The sequence below is a fragment of the Ursus arctos genome, unplaced genomic scaffold (genome assembly GCF_023065955.2).
Source record: "Ursus arctos isolate Adak ecotype North America unplaced genomic scaffold, UrsArc2.0 scaffold_3, whole genome shotgun sequence".
NCBI classification, from domain to species: Eukaryota; Metazoa; Chordata; class Mammalia; order Carnivora; family Ursidae; genus Ursus; species Ursus arctos.
This window is the reverse complement of record NW_026622985.1, coordinates 49,722,469-49,743,650: the sequence shown is the minus strand read 5'-3', so window position 1 is coordinate 49,743,650 and position 21,182 is coordinate 49,722,469. Positions and strand designations below refer to the sequence as shown.

The 21,182-nt window shown below is 36.0% G+C and overlaps 1 protein-coding gene across 1 annotated transcript in view; it reads right to left on the bottom strand.

Moving 5' to 3' along the window:
* Positions 1-21,182, bottom strand: part of ABCB5 (ATP binding cassette subfamily B member 5) — a 116,904-nt gene that overhangs the window by 19,321 nt on the left and 76,401 nt on the right. Inside the window, exons 19-22 of the mRNA XM_026507252.1 lie at positions 16,448-16,531; positions 9,371-9,574; positions 5,991-6,091; positions 4,984-5,124 (exon numbers count right to left, since the gene is read on the bottom strand). Of these exons, the coding sequence (XP_026363037.1) occupies positions 4,984-5,124; positions 5,991-6,091; positions 9,371-9,574; positions 16,448-16,531 (530 nt within the window). The remainder of the gene's footprint in view (positions 1-4,983; positions 5,125-5,990; positions 6,092-9,370; positions 9,575-16,447; positions 16,532-21,182) is intronic.

The following is a 21,182-nucleotide window of genomic DNA, read 5'->3' as shown; positions in this document are numbered from 1 at the left end:
TTCCTGGCCCTATATCAAATCTACAAATCTCTGGATTAAGTTTGTGAGGTGAGACTCGGGTATCTGCACTTTTAACCAGCTCCTTGATTGTTGAATTGGGAAACCACTGATTAGAGAACAGCACAAAGTTCTTTTTACCTAAGGAGGGTTCTAATAGGAGGAAGTTTTCTTTGTAAACTTCTTCCATTCAATTGGTTGATTAGATAGAAAGCTGTCTGTCACCCTAGATTCTGGAAGGCACAGAGTCTAGTAGGCCAGGAATAATTTAGTGAGTCCAAAGGACAATTGTAAACACATTCATGGTAGCTGGGGGCCACAGTGAGTCTCTAGCTCAGACAGCTCCTTATTTCTTTCTTTCCTCAGGGTACTGGGAAATACCAGTGTGATACTGTTGTTCATTAACAATTGCCCTTATATTTATTAATAGTCCTACATATGTTCTGACAGCTAAAAATGCTTATGTCTTCAGAAATGACCCTTTTTAATGAATTTAATGAAAAGAGATTCACGAAGTATGGTAGGTTAGTAGGAGGAGTTTTTGTATTGGGGCCTTTCGATTCACCTATATTTTAGGGTCATAAAATAACATTAAACAAGTTACTTGTTCCATTTATGTTAAGAATCAGCCCAGCTCTGGGTATCCACATGTTGGAAAACTAAGAAAGAATTAAAACAAAATAATTTTACAGATCTATGAATGTTTTCTATAGAATTAGTGATAATAGGGGCGCCTGGGTGGCTCAGTCGTTAAGCGTCTGCCTTCGGCTCAGGGCGTGATCCTGGAGTTCTGGGATTGAGGCCCACATCAGGCTCCTCTGTTGGGAGCCTGCTTCTTCCTCTCCCACTCCCCCTGCTTGTGTTCCCTCTCTCGCTGGCTGTCTCTCTCTGTCAAATAAATAAATAAAATCTTAAAAAAAAAAGAATTAGTAATAATAATCATAATGACAATAATGATTAAAAAAAGGCTGCTAACAGCATCTCTGCCATCTTGAATTGTGACTGTGGGCAAGTTAGGTAACTTGAATCTTGAATCTTTTTTTATTTTTGTTTTTAAGTTTTTATATAAGTAATCTCTACGCCCAGCATGGGACTTGAACTCATGATCCTAAGATCAAGAGTTGCGTGCTCTTCTGACCGAGCCAGCCAGGCGCCCTGAGTTTTGAGTCTTAATTTTCCTCATCTGTAAACTGGGAATCATATTGCACATAGTAGTTGAGAAGATTAAGCAGATAATACATGACAAATCCCTAATATTAAGGACTCAATCCGGGTTTGCTCTTACAGTGATTATTGTATGAAACAGTATGATGTCAATTGCAGGCATGATTGTAATTAGCATGATTTTGAGGAAAAATAGGAGCCAGTCAAGGAAACAGAAGAGGAAGAGTCAATGACAAGGAAGAAAAGCCTAGAGAAAATGTTTCAGGAAGGAGAGTATCAAATGCTGCTAAGTGGTCAAATTAGGTAGATGGGAGAATGGACAGTGGATGACTGTCTGGGTGGGTGAGATGGAGGACAGTGGTGACTCTGATAACAAGTGGCATGGTGGGAATCAAGGCTTGACTGTAATGAATTTAGGAAAGACTGTGGAGATGAGATGGCATAGAGAACAAAAATAGGCAACTCTGGAATTTGTTTTGCTGCAAAGGAGAGCAGAGAGCCACTGGAAATAGGAGGAAGGGGACTTAGGGTCATGGAAGAGATTTCTTTATTAGACAGATGATTATAAAGCAAAAAAATAGTACTGACAGGAAAACTAATGTGAAGAGATGACTGCTGGAAATTGCTGGAACTCATCATAAATAGAGACAGTTACTTCTTCCACAGAGATGACAGGCATGATAGACCATGTGGTAGCCTGGTGAGTTTGGTGATGGAAAGATGAGGTGGTTCTCTCTCTCTTTCTCTCTCTCTCTCTCTTTTTTTTTTTTTGAGAGGGAGAGAAAGTGTGGAGAGAGGCAAAGGGAGAGAGAATCTTAGGCAGGCTCCATGCTTAGCCTGGAGCCCAATGCAGGGCTTGACCTCAAGACCCTGAGATCATGATCTGAGCTGAAATCAAGAGTTGGATGCTTAACCAACTGAGCCACTCAGGAGCCCCAAGGTGGTTCTCTCTTGACTGCTTTGTTATTCTACCTTCAGGTAAACTCATTAGAAATTAATTTGGTTTATAACAAGTTTTTCAATGTATTTATATTTATTTCTTTTTAAAGATTTATTTATTTATTTGAGAGCAAGAGGGAGAGAGAGCATGCCCCAGTGGAGTAAGGGGCAGAGGGAGAGAATATCCAAGCAGACTCCCGCTGAGTTCAGAGCCCACGCGATGTGGGGTCCATCTCATGAGCCATGAGATCAGGACCTGAGCCGAAACCAAGTCAGATGCTTAACTGACTGAGCCACCCAGGTGCACCTACAATGGTTTTTAAATATGAAAATTCTTCTTTGAGAACTGATAAAATCATTAGACGTCCTACATTAGTATGAATATATTTAATTGGCTAGCCTTCAACTAATACTAAAGACCATAACCCTGAATAAATGAGACCCTAGGGATTTAAAGATGGCTGCAGAAAGTTCAGAGTAAAATGAGGAAAATATGTTCTGAGTCAAACATTTGGCTTGCAAACAAACTTTTGGAATACAACCAACTTTTTTTTTTTTTTTAAAGATTTTATTTATTTATTTGACAGAGAGAGACAGCCAGCGAGAGAGGGAGCACAGCAGGGGGAGTGGGAGAGGAAGAAGCAGGCTCATAGCGGAGGAGCCCGATGTGGGACTCGATCCCGGAACGCCAGGATCACGCCCTGAGCCGAAGGCAGACGCTTAACGACTGTGCTACCCAGGCGCCTGGAATACAACCAACTTTTAAGCTTGTGATTGCCTGTATTACATTAGAACCAATGGAAAAACTTGCTAATTTAGTGCAGGCTGGTGAGCTGAATAAATTACTGTAAGTGATTCTACATTTGGCTTCTTATTAATCTAAGTAAATTAGTCTGTGTAATCAGAATGAAGCCCAATACTAAATGTTGTACTATGGTTTATGTATTCATACATGGAATACTGCACACTGTTTTAAAGTGTAGGAAAACCATATGATAATTGTCTTTCTCTGCTTGACTTATTTCACTTAGCATTATCTCTTCCAGTGCCATCCATGTTGCAGCATATGTTGAGAAATCGTTCTTTTTGATAGCTGAGTTATATTCCATTGTATATACGGACCACATCTTCTTAATCCAGTCATCTGTTGAAGGGCATCTCGGCTCCTTCCACGATTTAGCTATTGTGGACAATGCTGCTATGAACATTGGGGTGCATATGGCCCTTCTCTTCACTACGTCTGTATCTTTGGGGTAAACACCCAGTAGTGCAATGGCTGGATCATAGGGTAGCTCAATTTTTAACTTTTTAAGGGACCTCCACACTGTTTTCCAGAGTGGCTGTACCAACTTGCATTCCCACCAGCAATGTAGGAGGGATCCCCTTTCTCCACATCCTCTCCAACAATTGTTGTTTCTTGCCTTGTCAACTTTTGCCATTCTAACTAACATAATATAATAAAAAAATAAAGTGTAGGAAAACACAGAACAAGGAGGCTACAATTTCTGTTGAAATTTCAAATACAGATATTCCATTTTACAAGGAAATCTGCTTCCAGGAAACTGTTAAGGAGGCTTATAGTCATGTAAGATTCAGGAATACTGGATTGGTGAACTGTGGACTATTTTCTTCTGAGTGCCTAGCAAAAAAACTTCCTGGGAACCCAGTTAGTACTTGATAAATAAATAAATAAATAAATAAATAATCACATGAATAGAAACCAAAAATTATTGCAAATTATTCTGAAATTATTTGTCTTCGAATGACTTTTTTTTAAAAAAGATTTTATGTATTTATCTCAGAGAAAGAGAGTCAGCACGAGTGGGGGAGAGGGGCAGAGGGAGAAGGAGAAGCAGACTCCCCCCAACATGGGGCTATTTCCCAGGACCCCAGGATCATGACCTGAGCTGAAGGCAGATACTCAACTGACTGAGCCATCCAGGTGCCCGGGCTTCAAATGACTTTTTGTCATTTCCTCAAATTGAATATATCCTCAAAGTACAGCTATGTGCCATCACTGAGGAATTCAAAAGAATGTGCATGAGTCTTGGGAGGAAAATCCAAAAGGGGAGTTCCCAACATATTTTGCCAAATGACAGCATGTGTAGAACAGGTGTAATCTCCCAAGTCAGTATTCTGAAGAGGCTGATCCTTGCTTTGATGTGTATGTTTTGGTGGGCTTGTAAAAAAACATAACAGTACTCCTGTTGTATAGATTTCTCTAGCTCTAAATATTTAGCAGTGACATTTACGATACAGATTAGCAAAGTTCTGTCATCCTAGGGAGTCTTAGGAAGTTCAGAATTAACACTCAAAATTAATTTTTCTAATTTCAGAAGTTGAAGTTAGGTATTCCTAGAAAGTAAAGCAACTCTCTACCATGGTCAAACAAATGCCTTAAGGAGAGGCAGCTTCATTGGGATGCCATGATCAATTCCAAATGTTACTTTTCTAAATGGAAGCACTCATTTATATGTGTTTCTTCCGGAGCAATTTGCTTAGCAGGGAACTCAACCTCACAAATGTACAGTCTTATTTGATAATGCCATCTCCCCCTTGGGAGTTCCATGAAGTATTAAAAATTCTTGAAGGAATAGATGACAACAAGGCATATTTTACCCCTACATTCCCACATTCTAGTAAACTGAAGTAGGGAGAAATTCATCTGGAGTTTAACTCAGACTACTGATACTACACCAGTATCAGTTTACCAGGTAGACTGCACTTAGAGATATTAAATAACAAAGTAATATTTAAAAACTTTTTCAGCATGTATTTCCCACATATGTGATTTAAATGATCAATGAAGTATAAAGTAGGCATCCTTCTGGTTAGTTTAAGTACATCACTCATTTACAGGATTTAAATATTTGCACAACTTACACGAACATGCCCTCTGGGGTCACTCGTCCAGCTTGAATTAAATAGGCTCCAAATCGAAACCCCACTGCATAGGCAAAATATATAAAAGCATGGCTGAATGCATAAGAGCTTCCAAAGATCTGTGCTTTCTTCAAGGTATTTCTGAAATGCACAAAATTTACTAAGTAATGAGGCATAAGGTGTAGCAAGTTCATTTTAATAAATGTAGAGCAATGAATAAAGAAGACTAGACATGTTATCATTTAAGGAATATACATTTTTCTAAGAATAAAAGAGAAAGTGAGTTTTTAAAAATGAGAATTATTATAGAGAAAACAGACAATATAATGATTCTCTCTATAGTTCTATACTCTATAGTTCATTGCAAAGTTGCCTCTGTCTACTTTCAAATGAATGGATAAGGTCTGTGAATGAACAGCTAATGAAAGAGTTGAGGAGATTTGGTTTTGAAGTATTTAGAAATATTTTCTATCATAACCTTTCACTAGCACAATAAGTAGTGGAAATTAAAGGGTGGTATCAACCACAAGCATGAGTGTAAAAGAGTACAAAGCTATCTCTCTGATAAAGTAATACAAATAGTATCACTAAGTAAATGTGATAAGGAGGGCTAGCTTAAAATTAAAAGGAGTGACTACATTTGTCATATATACATTCATTTTAAAATGTGAACTATTTTAGAAATTCAATATAAAGGGCTGAGCAATCTTATTTTCTTTCTTGAATATGTTATTTCCTCAACTTTGTTTCAGGAAAGTAATAAAAAATGTGCATAGTTAGTAGTAGTTCATAGCAACATGGGAGAACTAAAATAGTCTACCTGTGGTTGTTCTCAATTGCTTTTTCTAGTCTTCTCTTCGTGAAGTCAAATGAGAAATTATGATATACCATTATTAGGAAAGATTCCAGAGCAAATGAATTGGCAGGCAAACCACTGCTGTTGTCCATGAAGACTGTCTTTACAGGGACAACTATAGTTAATGAAGTCAGTATGAATCTACAATCACCTGTGCTGCGTCTGAAGTCTCTCCTCATACGCTTGCTCAAAGGCTTTTTCTCTTGTTAATGACACTATAGTCCGAATATTTTCCACAGCTTCAGTCGCTATCTTATAAAATAGGACAATAAAATAAAGAAATAAAATTAGTAATGGTTAAACTCTGGTTGTGAATTCCAGTCATTTATACTGGGGGCATATTAAGTATAGCATTAAGTCAATCAGTTTTCCTGACAAATTTTCTTAGTTTCTTTTTTTCTTTCCCAAAAACAAGACAGGAAAATAACATTTTAGGATAATAAGCTCAAGAAAATTTATTTGGAAAAGATTTAGTCCACTAATCTAAATTCAGTCCCCTTGGAGTCTTCATTGAATTTCTATTTAAATTGGTTCCATAAGCAGGGAGATCAAACATTAGCATTATGTCCATATGTAATTATGCAAAGAAATTATGAGATAATTCAAGAACACAGCAGACAGAATCAAATAAGTAGTTATTTGATTCTAGCACAAAAATACAAATAGCAACCAAAAAAACCTCAGGAACACTGCAGTAAAGTAATACGGGTAAGGCTATTAAATGCTATATAAGTTACAGCCATTTCTCATTTTGATGTCTGTGAATTTAAAAAGATATTTAATTTAGGGGCACCTGGGTGGCGCAGTCGTTAAGCGTCTGCCTTTGGCTCAGGGCGTGATCCCGGTGTTCTGGGATCGAGCCCCACATCAGGCTCCTCTGCTGGAAGCCTGCTTCTTCCTCTCCCAACCCCCCTGCTTGTGTTCCCTCTCTCGCTAGCGGGCTGTTTCTCTCTGTCAAATTAATAAATAAAATCTTAAAAAAAAAATAAAAAAATAAAGATATTTAATTTAAATTTAATGTCCTCTTTCTTTCTTTCTCTCTCTCTCTCTCTCTCTCTCTCTCTTTCTTTCTTTCTTTCTTCTTTCTTTCTTTCTTTCTTTCTTTCTTTCTTTCTTGACAGAGAGAGAGCATGCATGAGCAGGGGGAGGGGCAAAGGGAGAGGGAGAGAAATAATCCTCAAGCAGACTCCCTTCTGAGTGCAGAGCCTGACTTGGAACTCAATCCCGGGACCCTAAGGTCATGACCTGAGCTGAAATCAAGAGTCAGCCACTTAATAGCTGACTGAGCCACCCAGGTGCCTGAATGCTTTTCCATATTTCTATAATTTTTGAAAAGAAGGAATAATCACATGAGAACTGAAATGGAGGACACTTTTGGCTTAGAATAACTTGTTGGACATGAGAACACATGTTGACTTGAAAGAGAAACTTCCTGCTTTTGCATTCTATTTCCACAATGCAGAGTAGACTGTGGGACAGAGCAAGACCTAGATGGTCATCACCCAGTGTTATTTAAGGAATAACTTGGGTTACAGGAGAGAACCAGATTTCTAGATGGTGGGCGGGACAGCTAGATTCTGCACTCAATTTTGACTTTGAGTTGTTCTAAATTCTCATTAATTTCAGAGTAAGCTCAAAGTAACCTCCATTTGTAACATACACTGTAGTATGCAAGAAAAATGGGTAAAAATGCTGAAACCTTGAGGGAAAAAATGAGCAAAAAAATATTTGTGATCATTTTTCACAATGGAGAAAGGACTAATATCATTATAGAATCCTAGAAAATAGTCTTCTGTAAAAAAACAAAAAACTAATACAGCTATTTTAAGTCTGAGAAGTAAAACAGTTGGTGATTTGTCCAAATCCACACATGCAACTGAAGAAGGACCAATATGTTTTATTGGACCCTATTCTAAGTTTTGGTGTTTGGTAAATAGATTAAAACCTACTTTGAGAAAGACACAGATTGTTTGATTAGAGTTACTGATTGTATAGTCTGGGGTTATTAAAATTATCCAAAAAGGAAAAATTGAAGGAAACATATACAATTAAAGCTCATGATATAAAAATTAAGATGAGTAAAATATAATTAGTTAGGGCCCCATTAATTTGGAGGTTGTGATAATTTGCACCACAGGGAGGGCCAAACAACTTTTCACGGTCTCTGAGGCAAATATATGCTAAATAGTTTAGTCTGTACTGCCCAAGCAGACATTCCAAGGGTCCTTATCTAGTCCAAGGAAGGTGGAAAGGTCCAAGGGTCACACAAACCAGATTTCAATGAGTCATGTGCTTGGTATCCCAATTTATGAATATTCATGGTACTTATAATGTTCCAACTGTGATAGTCACTGCGATATGGACCATAACTGGTATTAAAATCATTTTCAGATTCAGAGGGTGTTCACCCAAGTGATAAAAGTCTTTGAAACTATTTCATGAGAGGAATAGCTTAAAGACCTGTGGATAGATGACTAAGAGAAGACTTGGCAGTTAACATGATGCAGTTTCCTAAAGGCTGCTATGAGAAATAGGCTTTGGATCTCTATTGAGATGAAAGCCAAGAAAGGTAGGATAGAAGGCAACCAACAAACGGGCAAACAAACAAACACCAAAACCAAAAATTGCCTGCCATCCAAAGGCTATTCTAGGGTAGGCAGCATGAGAAAGTAATGCACTGCTTGCCACTGGAGGGAAAGGATGGGTAAAAGATGGACACTTTACAGGGATGTTGTTCAAGTGATTCTTTCTTTGGGTAAGCGGCTGGATCAAATGACATTTCTTTCAATTCTTAGGTGTTATGAAACTACAATACTAATGTCCCCTAAACCTCCAATACAATGACTTTTTAAATTATAAATATGATTGTTCCTGAGAAGCATTTTCCCAGTAATTAAAATGTTGTTCATTTTGGTCAATATAAAGATGGTCCTTATTTCTAAAACCTTATTTTAGGCACTGTCAGTAACAGCAAATTGCCTTATATTCACTAACTGTTTTATTTCCTGTACATTTTGAGAAATAAAATAAAATCATTAAAGAAAATTTAATTGTTCAACGATCAGAGAATGTGGAATCATGATGTTAGCAATTTCCCTCCTGATATGGTAATATGGCTGGCATTACGGAGTACATACTGTCTTCCAGACACTATTCTAAGTGTCTTGCATATAATAATGCTGAGTGTTTTGTGTAATACTTAGAAAAATCTGCAAGTGGTGTTATTATTATTCCCTTTACAGAGGAAGAAATTGAAGTCCAGAAAGGTTGACAACTTGCTCATATCACACATTTGTTAGTAATAGAATCTGAAATCTAATTCAGCCAATTTGACTCTAGAGCCTACACTCTACATCACAAATCCTATTACTATAGCATATCTACACCCCATCCTAAACTAGTTTGTACGCATTTCAATACATATACACCACTTTACAGATACCTAAGAAATTAAGTTAGCATACTGTAAAACTGGGAACTCTCATTGTTTTCCTCTTAAAATGTTATGATGGTAACAAGTCTTTATTTTACCTTCCCAGCATGCTTAAGTTCTTGCTTATCCTTGTTGGCAAATCCAGTCATAGCTGTGGCTTTAATCATTCCTGTCAGAGCAAGTACTGGAGCAATACTCAGAATCAAGAGTGTCATCTCCCACCCATATATGAAGGAAATGATAATTGACAGTCCCATGTTAGTTGCATTTTGTGTTAAGACACCAATCCTTGAACCTGTTGCCTATAGTAAGACAGATTTTGGGGAAAAAAGTCAATTAATTTTAAATTTATAAGAATTCCTATTATAGTTTCTTACAAAATGAGGCAGGCTTTCTTTTTTTAGGGTTTATACTTACATTTTTACTTTGAACTTGTACTTAGAAATTAAATAATACCCATATTTAAAAAACTGTCCTCTACTAAGGAGTCATTATGCTTTGTCTATTTTATTTATTTATTTTTTAAAAGATTATTTATTTTTTTGACAGAGAGACAGAGAGAGCACAAGCACGGGGAGTGGCCAGAGGGAGAAGCAAGCTCCCTCCTGAGCAGGGAGACTGATGTGATATGGGGCTGGATCCCAGGTCTCTGGGATCATGAACTTAGTCGAAGGCAGACGCTTAAGGGACTGAGTCACCCAGGAGCCCTGCTTTGTCTATCTATATTGGATGTTGTGCTTTGACATGTCCCTATCATTCTCTGAATATGTCCTTACTTTCTGACACAGAAAGATTCTCCAGGCTCTACCCCTGGAATCTATCATTTCTCCAAGGAGTCCTGGTTCCTCCTTTTGGTGGATAATATTATTTAGAAGTCAATATATGGTGTTAGTTGTGCTCATTATTAATGGCATATCAGTGGACAGAATTGGGGAAGTGTGTGTGTGTGTGTGTGCGTGTGTGTGTGTGTGTAGATGCAGGCACAAACTGAAATCTATACTTCTCTATTTATATGAATCATGAATTCACATTGATACCTCCAATTCCAATCCAACACCACGAAGTTATTTTCAACTTTCTTCCTTCTTATATTTGTTATCCCCTTCGCAACAGCGAGAAAATTGGCTCCCATTTTCTTTAATTGATTTATGTGATCAAACTCTCTGATATGACGGCCCCTGCTTCTCCCTGTATGGATACCCTTCTCCCTCTGCTCTGGCTTGGCTTTCCCACACCAGGCTGCCATCACACATGGATGTGCAACTCACCATAAGAGGGCTCTAAAACTCAACATTCCCCTTCCTTCTATACTCTTAGTAACTATACCTAGTAGTGCTGAATCGAATGATTGATACTATTCATTAAGGTGTATACTTTGATATCATATGTTGTATTTCATTTTCTGCATTTTATTTGGTTTCACTGACCAATGGTTTAAAGCAGCATTATCAAAATATATCAGAAAGGAGCTGGAAACATTATGGTATAAGGTAACTTAAAAGAAATTCTGAAAAATTCCCAAATAAGTAGAAATATCTTTATAACTATTTTATGAGAACTATATATTTTCTGAATCAACTTTCAGTGGGACACATGATAAGTAATAAACTGAAATGTTAAATTCCTTTAGTGCTCAGATAAAAAAATGAGACTCCATTTACCTAGAAAAACAGCTATAATCAATAACAATAGCAATTCACATTTTAAAATATTTATTTTGTTATGATCATGAAGATATGACCATTGGAAAAGGTTTTGATAATGTTAAAATTTACATCCTTCCAGACAAATACACATACACATTCAGATTAGGATTGCTGTGTGTATGTAGCTTTGTATCCTGCTTTTATCCCTTTACATTATACTGCAAGCTTTTTCCTGGTGATTAAATAGTCTTCAAAAAATATTTAGGTTGCTTCCAACTTTTCATTATTAAAAATAAAGATGTAATGAGCATCTTTGTGCAAAATCTTTATGCTCATCTTTTATTTCCTAATGTTAATTATCTAGACTAGAGTTGTATGTTAAAGGGTATATACTCTTACATGCTTGATAGATATTATCAAATTGCTTCTCTAGAAGGTTATATCAGATTTCACTAAAGTACCCTCAAGTTAGTATCATAATTAAAATAACAACAATAGGGAGCCTGGGTGGCTCAGTCAGTTAAGCGTCTGCTTTTGGTTCAGGTCATAATCCTGGGGTCCTGGGATTGAGTCCTGCATATTGGGCTCCCTGCTCAGTGGGGAGTCTGCTTCTCCCTCATGATCTCTCTCACACACTCTTTCTCTCAAATAAATAAGTAAAATTAAAAAAAATAACAATAATAAAAAGTCCCGTATCTCCCAAGGCTCTGCCTTATTACTAAAATATTTATCTGGCTTCAGCTTCAAGACTCATTTGGTATTCTGCTATTTCCAGTTTGGCTCTTGAAAGAGCTTCCAGGCTGGAGTGTAGGGTGAGCAAACTACAACAGAGCCCAACAGACTTCTTAAATTAAGTAGACAAAACTGAGAATCTAGGCCAGCTAAGGAAGCTAGAGTTTATAGCACAGAACACCAGAGAAGAGAGAGGCAAACAGAAAGAGAAATCTGGATATCTGCAGAGGGTCCTCCTTGAATTCAGCTGAGAGTGCTTGTGTGAGGGCTGGGAACAGTGCTCCCTCACACCAGCCAGACTGGAAAACCTCATGCCCTCAGGATATTGGGTAGAGTAGATACGGTTCTTTCCTCAGTAGTAGGCTCTAGTCCTGCCTAACAAACCCTAAAATTAAGACCCAAATGACTGAACTGTTCCCAGGTAACTTAACTGAATCCCAGAACAAAGCAAGAATGTTCATAGAAATACAAAAATATCCAGCACCCAAAAATGTTGTATTCACAATGTGTGACATCTAGTCAAAATTTAGTAGATATATCAAAAAGCAAAACAGGACCCATGATGGCTTAAAAATCAATCAATTGAAAAATAATGACAATAAAAGTTATCACTGGATAACATATTCAAAAAGTTAAGAGATAAGGAACATATAAAAAAGACCCACATTAAAATTTTACAAATGCAAATTTCAGGGTCCATAAAGTTTTACTTTAGTAAAACATAGTCACGCCCTTTCTTTACCTATTGTGAGTGGCTGTCTTAGAATTATAATGATAGAGCTGAGTAGTTGCTAGAGTAACCATATGTGCCACTGTCCTCACTTTGTACTGCTGCTCGGTGTGCTACAAATCTGTGATGCAATTGTAATTTGAGAGCATGTTTAGTGCCACATGAACTGCTGTACTATGACATTTTATTTCAGTTTAAAAAATTACCATTGTATACCCATCATCTAAAAATAAGAAATGAAGAGAAGAGTAGACCTTGAATGTCCTGCTTTTAAGGCATAGTGGACTGTGGATTACTTTTTCTGATGAGATGCACCATATTGTGTTTATTATGACACTATATAGCATATACAAAATAGGTCAAAATTTCCAGCTAGGCACTCATCACAATATTCTTAATTCACAGGAAAGCAACATTTAGAAAACTCAGAAAATTTAAAATGGAATATCTCATTTTAGTAGAATTTCTTCATTAAACTAAAAAGTGAAGATGAAGCTTAAACCAAAGTAAGTTTCTGAGTGGCTCATTCATTGGCTAAGCAAAGAAAATCATTTATGAATAGTGAGTTAATTAAATCATGTTTAATTGCAGCTGTGGAAGAAATGTGTTCAGACGATTAGCCCTGAGGTGAGAACAGTTGCTCAAATAGTTGACAACACTGCAGCAACACCAATAGTCAATCAAAAACCAGGTATATTTTTTTGAATAGTTTTCCACGGCTCTTGATGGATTGACATATGTTACTGATACTGCTCAGTTGTTGGTTTTGGAGGAGCCACTGCTGAATTTGAAGTGACTAAAATATTTGCTGCTATAAATGGTCTGTGTGGATCAACTATAGGTGATAATAATTCTAAGAAGTTGAATGAAAAGGAAGTCATTATAACCTGAAGTGGAATCTGCTAAGACATGTTACAACTAATGGTGATAAAAATATTTGTGGAGTAGAAAAAAAGGTTTACTTGGACAAATCTACAAAGTTTGTGAAAATGTAAGATGTTCAGAGCCTCGGTTTATTCCTTGTATTACTTATCAGCAAGTATTTTGTGGAAAATAATTTATCACATATTATTGGACCGGTATGGTCAATGATGAAGTTCATTTGGTCTTATAGACTTAACCATCTTTATTCCTATTTTTGTCAAAATTGGAAGCTGAATATCTTGACTTGTCTTACCACACAATATTTTAGGGTTTAGTAGTGATAGTTTCACTGCAATATTCTGAGTTCAGGGCTGACACCAAAATTTTCCTTTTCAAAAAGAATCACCTTTAGCCACTATGGCTCTGGATATTAGCTTTTGCTATAGACTTGTTAACGTTTCTTAATGAATTCAACCAAAAATGGTAAGGCAAAACAGCAATTACATGCCAAACTTATACTCTGGTAGAGTCATTTCGATAATGACTATCATTGTTTGAATCACAAGTAATATCAAACTGTTTTATACACTTCCCATGTCAAAAAGTTAAATCAGGAAATGAGGTCACCATTGTCCAGGTAATGATATCCTAGGTCTGGCTAGCATCCAATCAATTTATCTGGCTCTTGGAATTAAATGAAATTTTTATGATTTCTTGGGACAATATAATTATAGTTCTGATGAGAAGAATTCTTGGAACTAACATAGTATCTGTCAGTAGTATATCAAGTGTACACTATGGCATGAATAACACACTTTCTTGTGGACAAAAATGAGGTAACACTTTTGGGTGATGAAAAGGGGTTGCTAAAATATACAGAAATAATACCTTATAGTTTTGTGGAACCTAGTTTTCCAAGGAATCTAAAATTGCTTTGTACCCTTAATAACACTATATATTACATGGAAAACAGTCTGTTGACACATGTATGGCAGTAAGCCATTACTTGGGCTGAAATAATATCAGTTAAATTAGTTGTATTCAATCAAGTATTTCAGGAATCATGTTGTTCTATGACTTTATTTCACTAACATGTTTTCTCATGACTCTCAAAGTACCAGAGTTTCTAAAAATGGCTAAGGGTGTATATATTTTTTGGCCATTAGTAAAGGTTTCAAAGTAATATTTACTATTATTAAGGAGTTATTTTATGAACATTTATCCTAATACATTTGATAAAATAAAATTTAACTGAAATTGCATGATGAAGAAACTGAGATGGAATATGTCTTAAGTTGAAAAGATAGGAAATATGAACCCGAATTATTATTTCCTAATTCATCTCTAGTATGTTTTTGTGAGAAAATAAATAGCAGACAAAGAGAATTGGTAAATAGTTCTTCCTACAGTAAAAAGAGTATTCATTCAAGTTAGATATGAATCTGCGTTTATATTGCAAAGCAAGGGTTTATGTGAATTACATGCCAGTGGACATAGTCTCACCCTTGGAAATCTTTGCTTGTGCTGCTTTTTAAATTCAACAGCTTTAAAATTTCCCATCAGTATTTCAACCATTTAATATTTAGCTATTACTTTTCATTCAATGAAAATGATCTGACTTGTGCAGAAATTATTATGAGACCAACATTTACAAATTGCAACAAGAAACTTTCCAGTGATCAAATGGTTTTAGCCAGATGCTTGTAAGTTATCAGGCTGACAAATATTTCATTAATTTTTCTCAATGAGATGCAACACTATTTGTTAAAAACAACTAATGAATGCAAAGAGAGTAAGGTTGGCCTTTTAGTTCTAATTTGTTTTTTTTTGTCTGAAGTAAATACTTGCTAAAAGAGATGTCCTACAAATCTAACATAACTGCTAGTAGGAATGCCTATTTTACTGGAATTTTAAAAAATTTGAATGATAGGTAGAAAGAGAAAAATATCAGCATGGTAAAGAAAAAAGCACTACATCAAATACTTACGATGTATTATAAGCTGGCTAACTGAACATAATAAAAAAAAGCAGCAAATTTTGTGGAATGGAGATTCAACTGGAATTATAGGGATATTTCTCCCTAAGGGAGTGAACCTTGTCATTCCTAAACACGGAAATTGTCATTCAGATAATTCTATTGTGCTATGGAAGATTAATGCTATGCTCATTACTTGACTATTAAGTGAAATTTTATACATCATTTTCCCACTTATGCCAGTAAAATTGATCTCCTCAGCCCTATTTTATTTTTTAATTTTTTAATTAATTATTTTTTAAAGAGCTTTTTTATTTATTTGACAGAGAGATAGAGACAACCAGAGAGCACAAGCAGAGGAAATGGCAGAGGGAGAGGGAGAAGCAGGCTCCCCACTGAGCAGGGAGCCCAATACAGGGCTCCATCCCAGGACTCCGGGATCCTGACCTGAGCCGAAGGCAGATGCTTTGACCATCTGAGCCACCCAGGCGCCCCTCCTCAGCCCTATTTTAAAATTTAAATTCTGTCTAATAAATTTAGAACCTTACCTTCCAAATCATGAAAAGGAGTTTCAGGAAGAAATGAAGATGATGCCACTTTTCCTCTTGAGCTTTTTTCTACATCATAAAATTGTTTTGCAAACCATTATGGATGCTTGTGAATATTCACAAATGTAACCAACTTGTTCTATTCTCTGGTAAGACAAATTTATCCTTAGAAGGAAAAACTACACTTTCTTCTTTTATTAAAACTTCTAAATTGTGTGTATGTTTTCATTTGGCTACCTTTTCTTTTCTTACTATTCAATTCTGAGCTCTTTGACTCACTCTTGGTATCTTCTTTAGTCTTCTGGTTATCCAATAAATGTGCTAAATCTTTTTTCCCCTTTTTTATTATTTTTTATATTCCTATATAGTTGACATACAAAGTTACATTAGTTTCAGGTGTACAGTGTAGTGATTCAATAAAATTTCTCTCTCCTTTTTTTTTTTTTTGTGTTAAAAATATCCAGAACTGAAAGCTTCCTTATATCTTTCATTGAGAGCTCCCAGTTAGCCCTGAGACTTACCTGGTCTCTTTAAGGATGTGAGTCATCTTAGTATAGCTTACAAACATGCACAGGTAAGTGTGTGTACATACATACACACTACATAATACACCATTTAAGAATAAAAGCAAAAAAAACCACAAAAAATAAAAACAACACCCAAGAAAGCAATATACATACTCCTTGGATTTGTGCTATATCTATGGCTAATATTGTTGTCAAGGCTCCTGTGCTGTTTTCCTTATCATCAAACCAGGAAATATCCTAGAGAAGAAGTAGAATTAAAACCATTAAAATGGTTATCAAAAACAAAACAAAACAAACAAAAAACAAACAGCAAAAAAACCAAACCAAACCAAAAATGAACATATGGTTACCAAAAAGATTCTTTTCTGACTTGTGATTCTGTTGTACTAGGTCAGAAGCTATTTACCCGCCCCTTCACTCCCAGGTATTTAATTCTTATAAATACTATGGATCAAATGACTTTTGTTTCTTACTTCACAAAGATTTATACTTAGATACAAAATGAAGAACATAAGCCCAATAGCTTGGAACCATTACCAATGCTACAATATTGCACAATAATCAACATCAAAAATGGTCATTTTGAACCACCAAGTAAGTTGCAATTTTACTCCACAAGTAATTTGTGAAGAGCAGACTATTTAAAAAGTTATGCACAAAACAATTTAGAAATATTTTCAAACAAAACAAATATTGTTAAAATGTCTATATTTGTAGATTTGTAGATGTGTAGATGTCCAAAGCAATCTACACATTTAATGCAATCCCTATCAAAATACCACCAGCATTTTTCACAGACTTGGAACAAACAATCCTAAAATTTGTATGGAACCACAAAAGACCCCAAATAGCCAAAGCAACCTTGAAAAATAAAAGCAAAGCTGGAAGCATCATAATTCCAGACTTCAAGTTGTATTACAAGATAATATGGTACTGGCATCTAGACAATATAGTACTGGCAATAAACAGACACATAGATCAGTGGGACAGAATAGAAAACCCAGAAATGGACCCACAACCATATGGTCAACTAATAATCTTCAACGAAGCAGAAAAGAATATCCAATGGAAAAACGTCTCTTCAACAAATGGTGTTGGAAAAACTGGACAGCAACATGCAGACGAATGAAATTGGAACACCGTCTTACTCCATACACAAAAATAAATTCAAAATGTATGAAAGACCTAAATGTGATTAGGAAACCATCAAAATCTTAGAGAAGAACACAGGCAGCAACCTCTTTGACACTGACTATAGCAATTTCTTACTAGACATGTCTCTGGAGACAAGGAAAACAAAAGCAAAAATGAATGACTGGGACTTCATCAAGATAAAACCTTCTTCACAGCAAAGGAAACAATCAATAAAACTAAGAGAAAACCTATGGAATGAGAGAAGATATTTGCAAATGACATATCTGATAAAGGGTTAGTATCCAAAAATCTTTAAAGAATTTATCAAACTCAACACCCCAAAAATAAATAATCCAGTCAAGAAATGGGCAGAAGACATGAACAGACATTTTTTCCAAAGAAGACACACAGATGGCTAATAGACACATGAAAAGGGGCTCAACATCACTCATCATCAGGGAAATACAAATCAAAATCACGATGAGACACCACCTCACACCTGTTGAAATGGCTAAAATTAACAACATAGGAGACAGCAGATGTTGGTGAGGATGTGGAGAAAGGGGAACCCTCTTACACTGTTGGTGGGAATGCCACTGTGGAAAACATTATGGAGCTTCCTCAAAAAGTTAAAAATAGAACTAATCTATGACCCAGCGTTTACACTGCTAGGTATATATCCAAAGAATACAAACATACTGATTCTGAGGGGCACATGCACCTCAATGTTTATAGCAGCATTATCAACAATAGCAAATTATGGAAAGAGCCCAAATGTCCATTGACAGATGAATGGATAAAGAAGATGTGGTACAATGGAATATTACTCAGCCATCAAAAAGAATGAAATCTTGCCATTTATAATGACGGGGATGGAGCTAAAGTGTATTAAGCTAAGTGAAGTAAGTCAGAGAAAGACAAATATCATATGATTTCACTCATATGTGGAAATTAAGAAACAAAACATACAAACATAGGGGGAGGGAAAAAAAGAGAGAGGGAAGCAAACCATAAGAGACTCTTAACTATCGAGAACAAACAGGGTTGATGGAGGGTGGGGAATGGGCTAAATGGGTGATGAGTATTGTGGAGGGCACTTGTGATCAGTACTGGGTGTTGTAAGTGATGAATCACTAAATTCTACACCTGAAACCAATATGTTAACTAACTAGAATTTAAATAAAAACTTGAAATTAAAAAAAATATTTCCAAACCTTTCTGTCTAAACTGATTAATGATAAAAAGTCTATCTCCTTCTCTTTAGGATAGATAGGCAAGATTTTCCCTGACACTTCATATTACTCCCTAGATCTTATAAACACTGGGCACTGTGAGAGGCTAAAGAGGCAAAAAAGCCAATGTAAAACCCCTGTGGCCAAGAAGCATGTGATCTGAAGGAGATAGGTCAAAAATATAAGCAATAAAAGCATTATGTTATAACCACTTTCATTTTCTTTTTTCTTTTCTTTTCTTTTCTTTTTTTTTTTTAAATATTTTATTTATTTATTTGACAGAGATAGAGACAGCCAGCGAGAGAGGGAACACAAGCAGGGGGAGTGGGAGAGGAAGAAGCAGGCTCATAGCGGAGGAGCCTGATGTGGGGCTTGATCCCACAACACCGGGATCACGCCCTGAGCCGAAGGCAGACGCTTAACCGCTGTGCCACCCAGGCGCCCCACCACTTTCATTTTCAACAGTAAATAGAGATAGCACTTCTTAGTACTTCTCAGCCTGAGGAATTCTGATTTCCTTTTATTAGCTATTGAATGTTTCCTCCCACTCACTCAAACCACTAATATCTCTTGTGGATTAAAATCATGTGGAGCCTGTCTGAAAAATGACTTATTTTTAGTAAGTGAAGAGCAAAAGAATTGTTGGCTTACAACTCAGCCAGGGCCCTGACATCCAGGTTACATGTTTCTGCAAACTAAGTAAACAGAAGCATAACAGAGAGAGGGCTGTGCATTAATCATACAGTTGTGTGAGAAGAGAGCTCCCATGGAGGAATATGGCAAGAGAAGGGTGGGTACAACCCCAGTATGACAGCACTACTCTGTAAGCCCCTGCATTGGGAAGGTGTTCCAAAGAGTTGAGGATCCACGATACCCAAAGGGCATCCCACAGAGATCACAATTAGCACTACCAATCATAATTTTGAAAACAAAACCCCACTCAAGAGCCTAACATATTGTAAACACACATCAGCAATGATAATAACTATAGCATTCTTGACCTGGAAGACATTACCTGTTTTTTTTATTATATGCTCAAAAAAATTAAGATAAACTTTACATTTTCTAATTATTTGTATATTTCAACATGGCATGGAATGCACAAAGAAATTTTAGATACAATATAAAGTAAAAATCTTGAAAGGATAATTTAATATGGAATATTACATTCTTGATTCTAGAGTAACTTGTATAACACACTAGGTGTAGGATATACATGTGACAAGTCTTAGTCATTATCTGATGTTCAATCAGCAAGATGTCCAAAATTACTTTCCAACAAGTCAGCAATGTGTACTCTAGGGACTGTATTCCAGCATAGGCAATATATGCTAAAACACTTAGAGTTTCTGGAACATAGCTGGTGTTAAGTAAAAATTAGCTTGCTTTTACTTTTCCTGATGGTAAAATGATTGTAAGTAAGACTATCAGGTTTTTTGATACTAGTAAACCCATTTTTTTCCTGTCAATAATTATACTAGAAGTAAAAAAAAAAATACAGTAACACTATGATGTATACATATTTGGTATGTATCTTCTCAATTATTATCATAACTGTATGAGGTAGGTACTATGACTATCCATGTTTTATAAATGAGGAAGCCAAGGTACTGCAGGATTAAATAACTTGTCCAAGGCCACATAGCTGGCAAGTACTGAGGTCAGGATTTGAACCTAGGCAACCAGATGCCAGAGTTTTTAATCAACTATCATGTTCTACCTCCCATTTAACTGAAGCATTATAGTTGAGTCTCATTACCTGTTTCTCTTGCTTCAGGACTTGCTACCTCAAATCCTTTTGGAAGTAGCTTTTTGAGATCCCTTAGTGATCACCATTAATTCTATCATCTCATGATTTAGAGACCCCCAAAGAAGCCCTAGCCAATCTAATTTAAAGAGAAATAAGCAAAAATACATATTTGTTCAGAAATCCAACAGATCTTTAGGTCAATATTTACCATTAAGAAATATAAATTTAGTTTTGAGCAATGAATTATTTACAACCACTGAAGTCAGCAACACTTAGAACATTCTTTTCAACTGGAAGGATGTCAAGTAATCAAATAAAATACAGATTTTATACCTACAAAAAGACCACACCTGATTCCATAAATACCTCTACCTGAAATGAGGTTTCAAAATAGTTATAAAAAACAGTGCAAGTCTCAGCATGCTTTCTAAGCCTTAAAAAGTCAGGACAAAAACCAGGTAATAAGAGTCAGGCAAAAGTACACATTAGGAGTCCCTTACAATAGACAAAACTGAAATTGGGAAGGTATTTATAAAGAAAAGGCCAAATATCCTACTCTTCTTTTTCTCCAATTTGAAAAAGCAAAGATATGAAGCAAAAAGAATGCTAAAGCATGAAGAGGAAAAACAAACAATGAGCTGAAAGGGAATGAGTTGAATTTATGGGGGAATTTAATAGCATCTGCTGAATAGCAGAGAGTTTCTGTGTGTATCTTTGAATGTGTGTGTTTTTTGGAGGATCAGAGTTTTGGGGCATTCTTATGGGCAGAAGC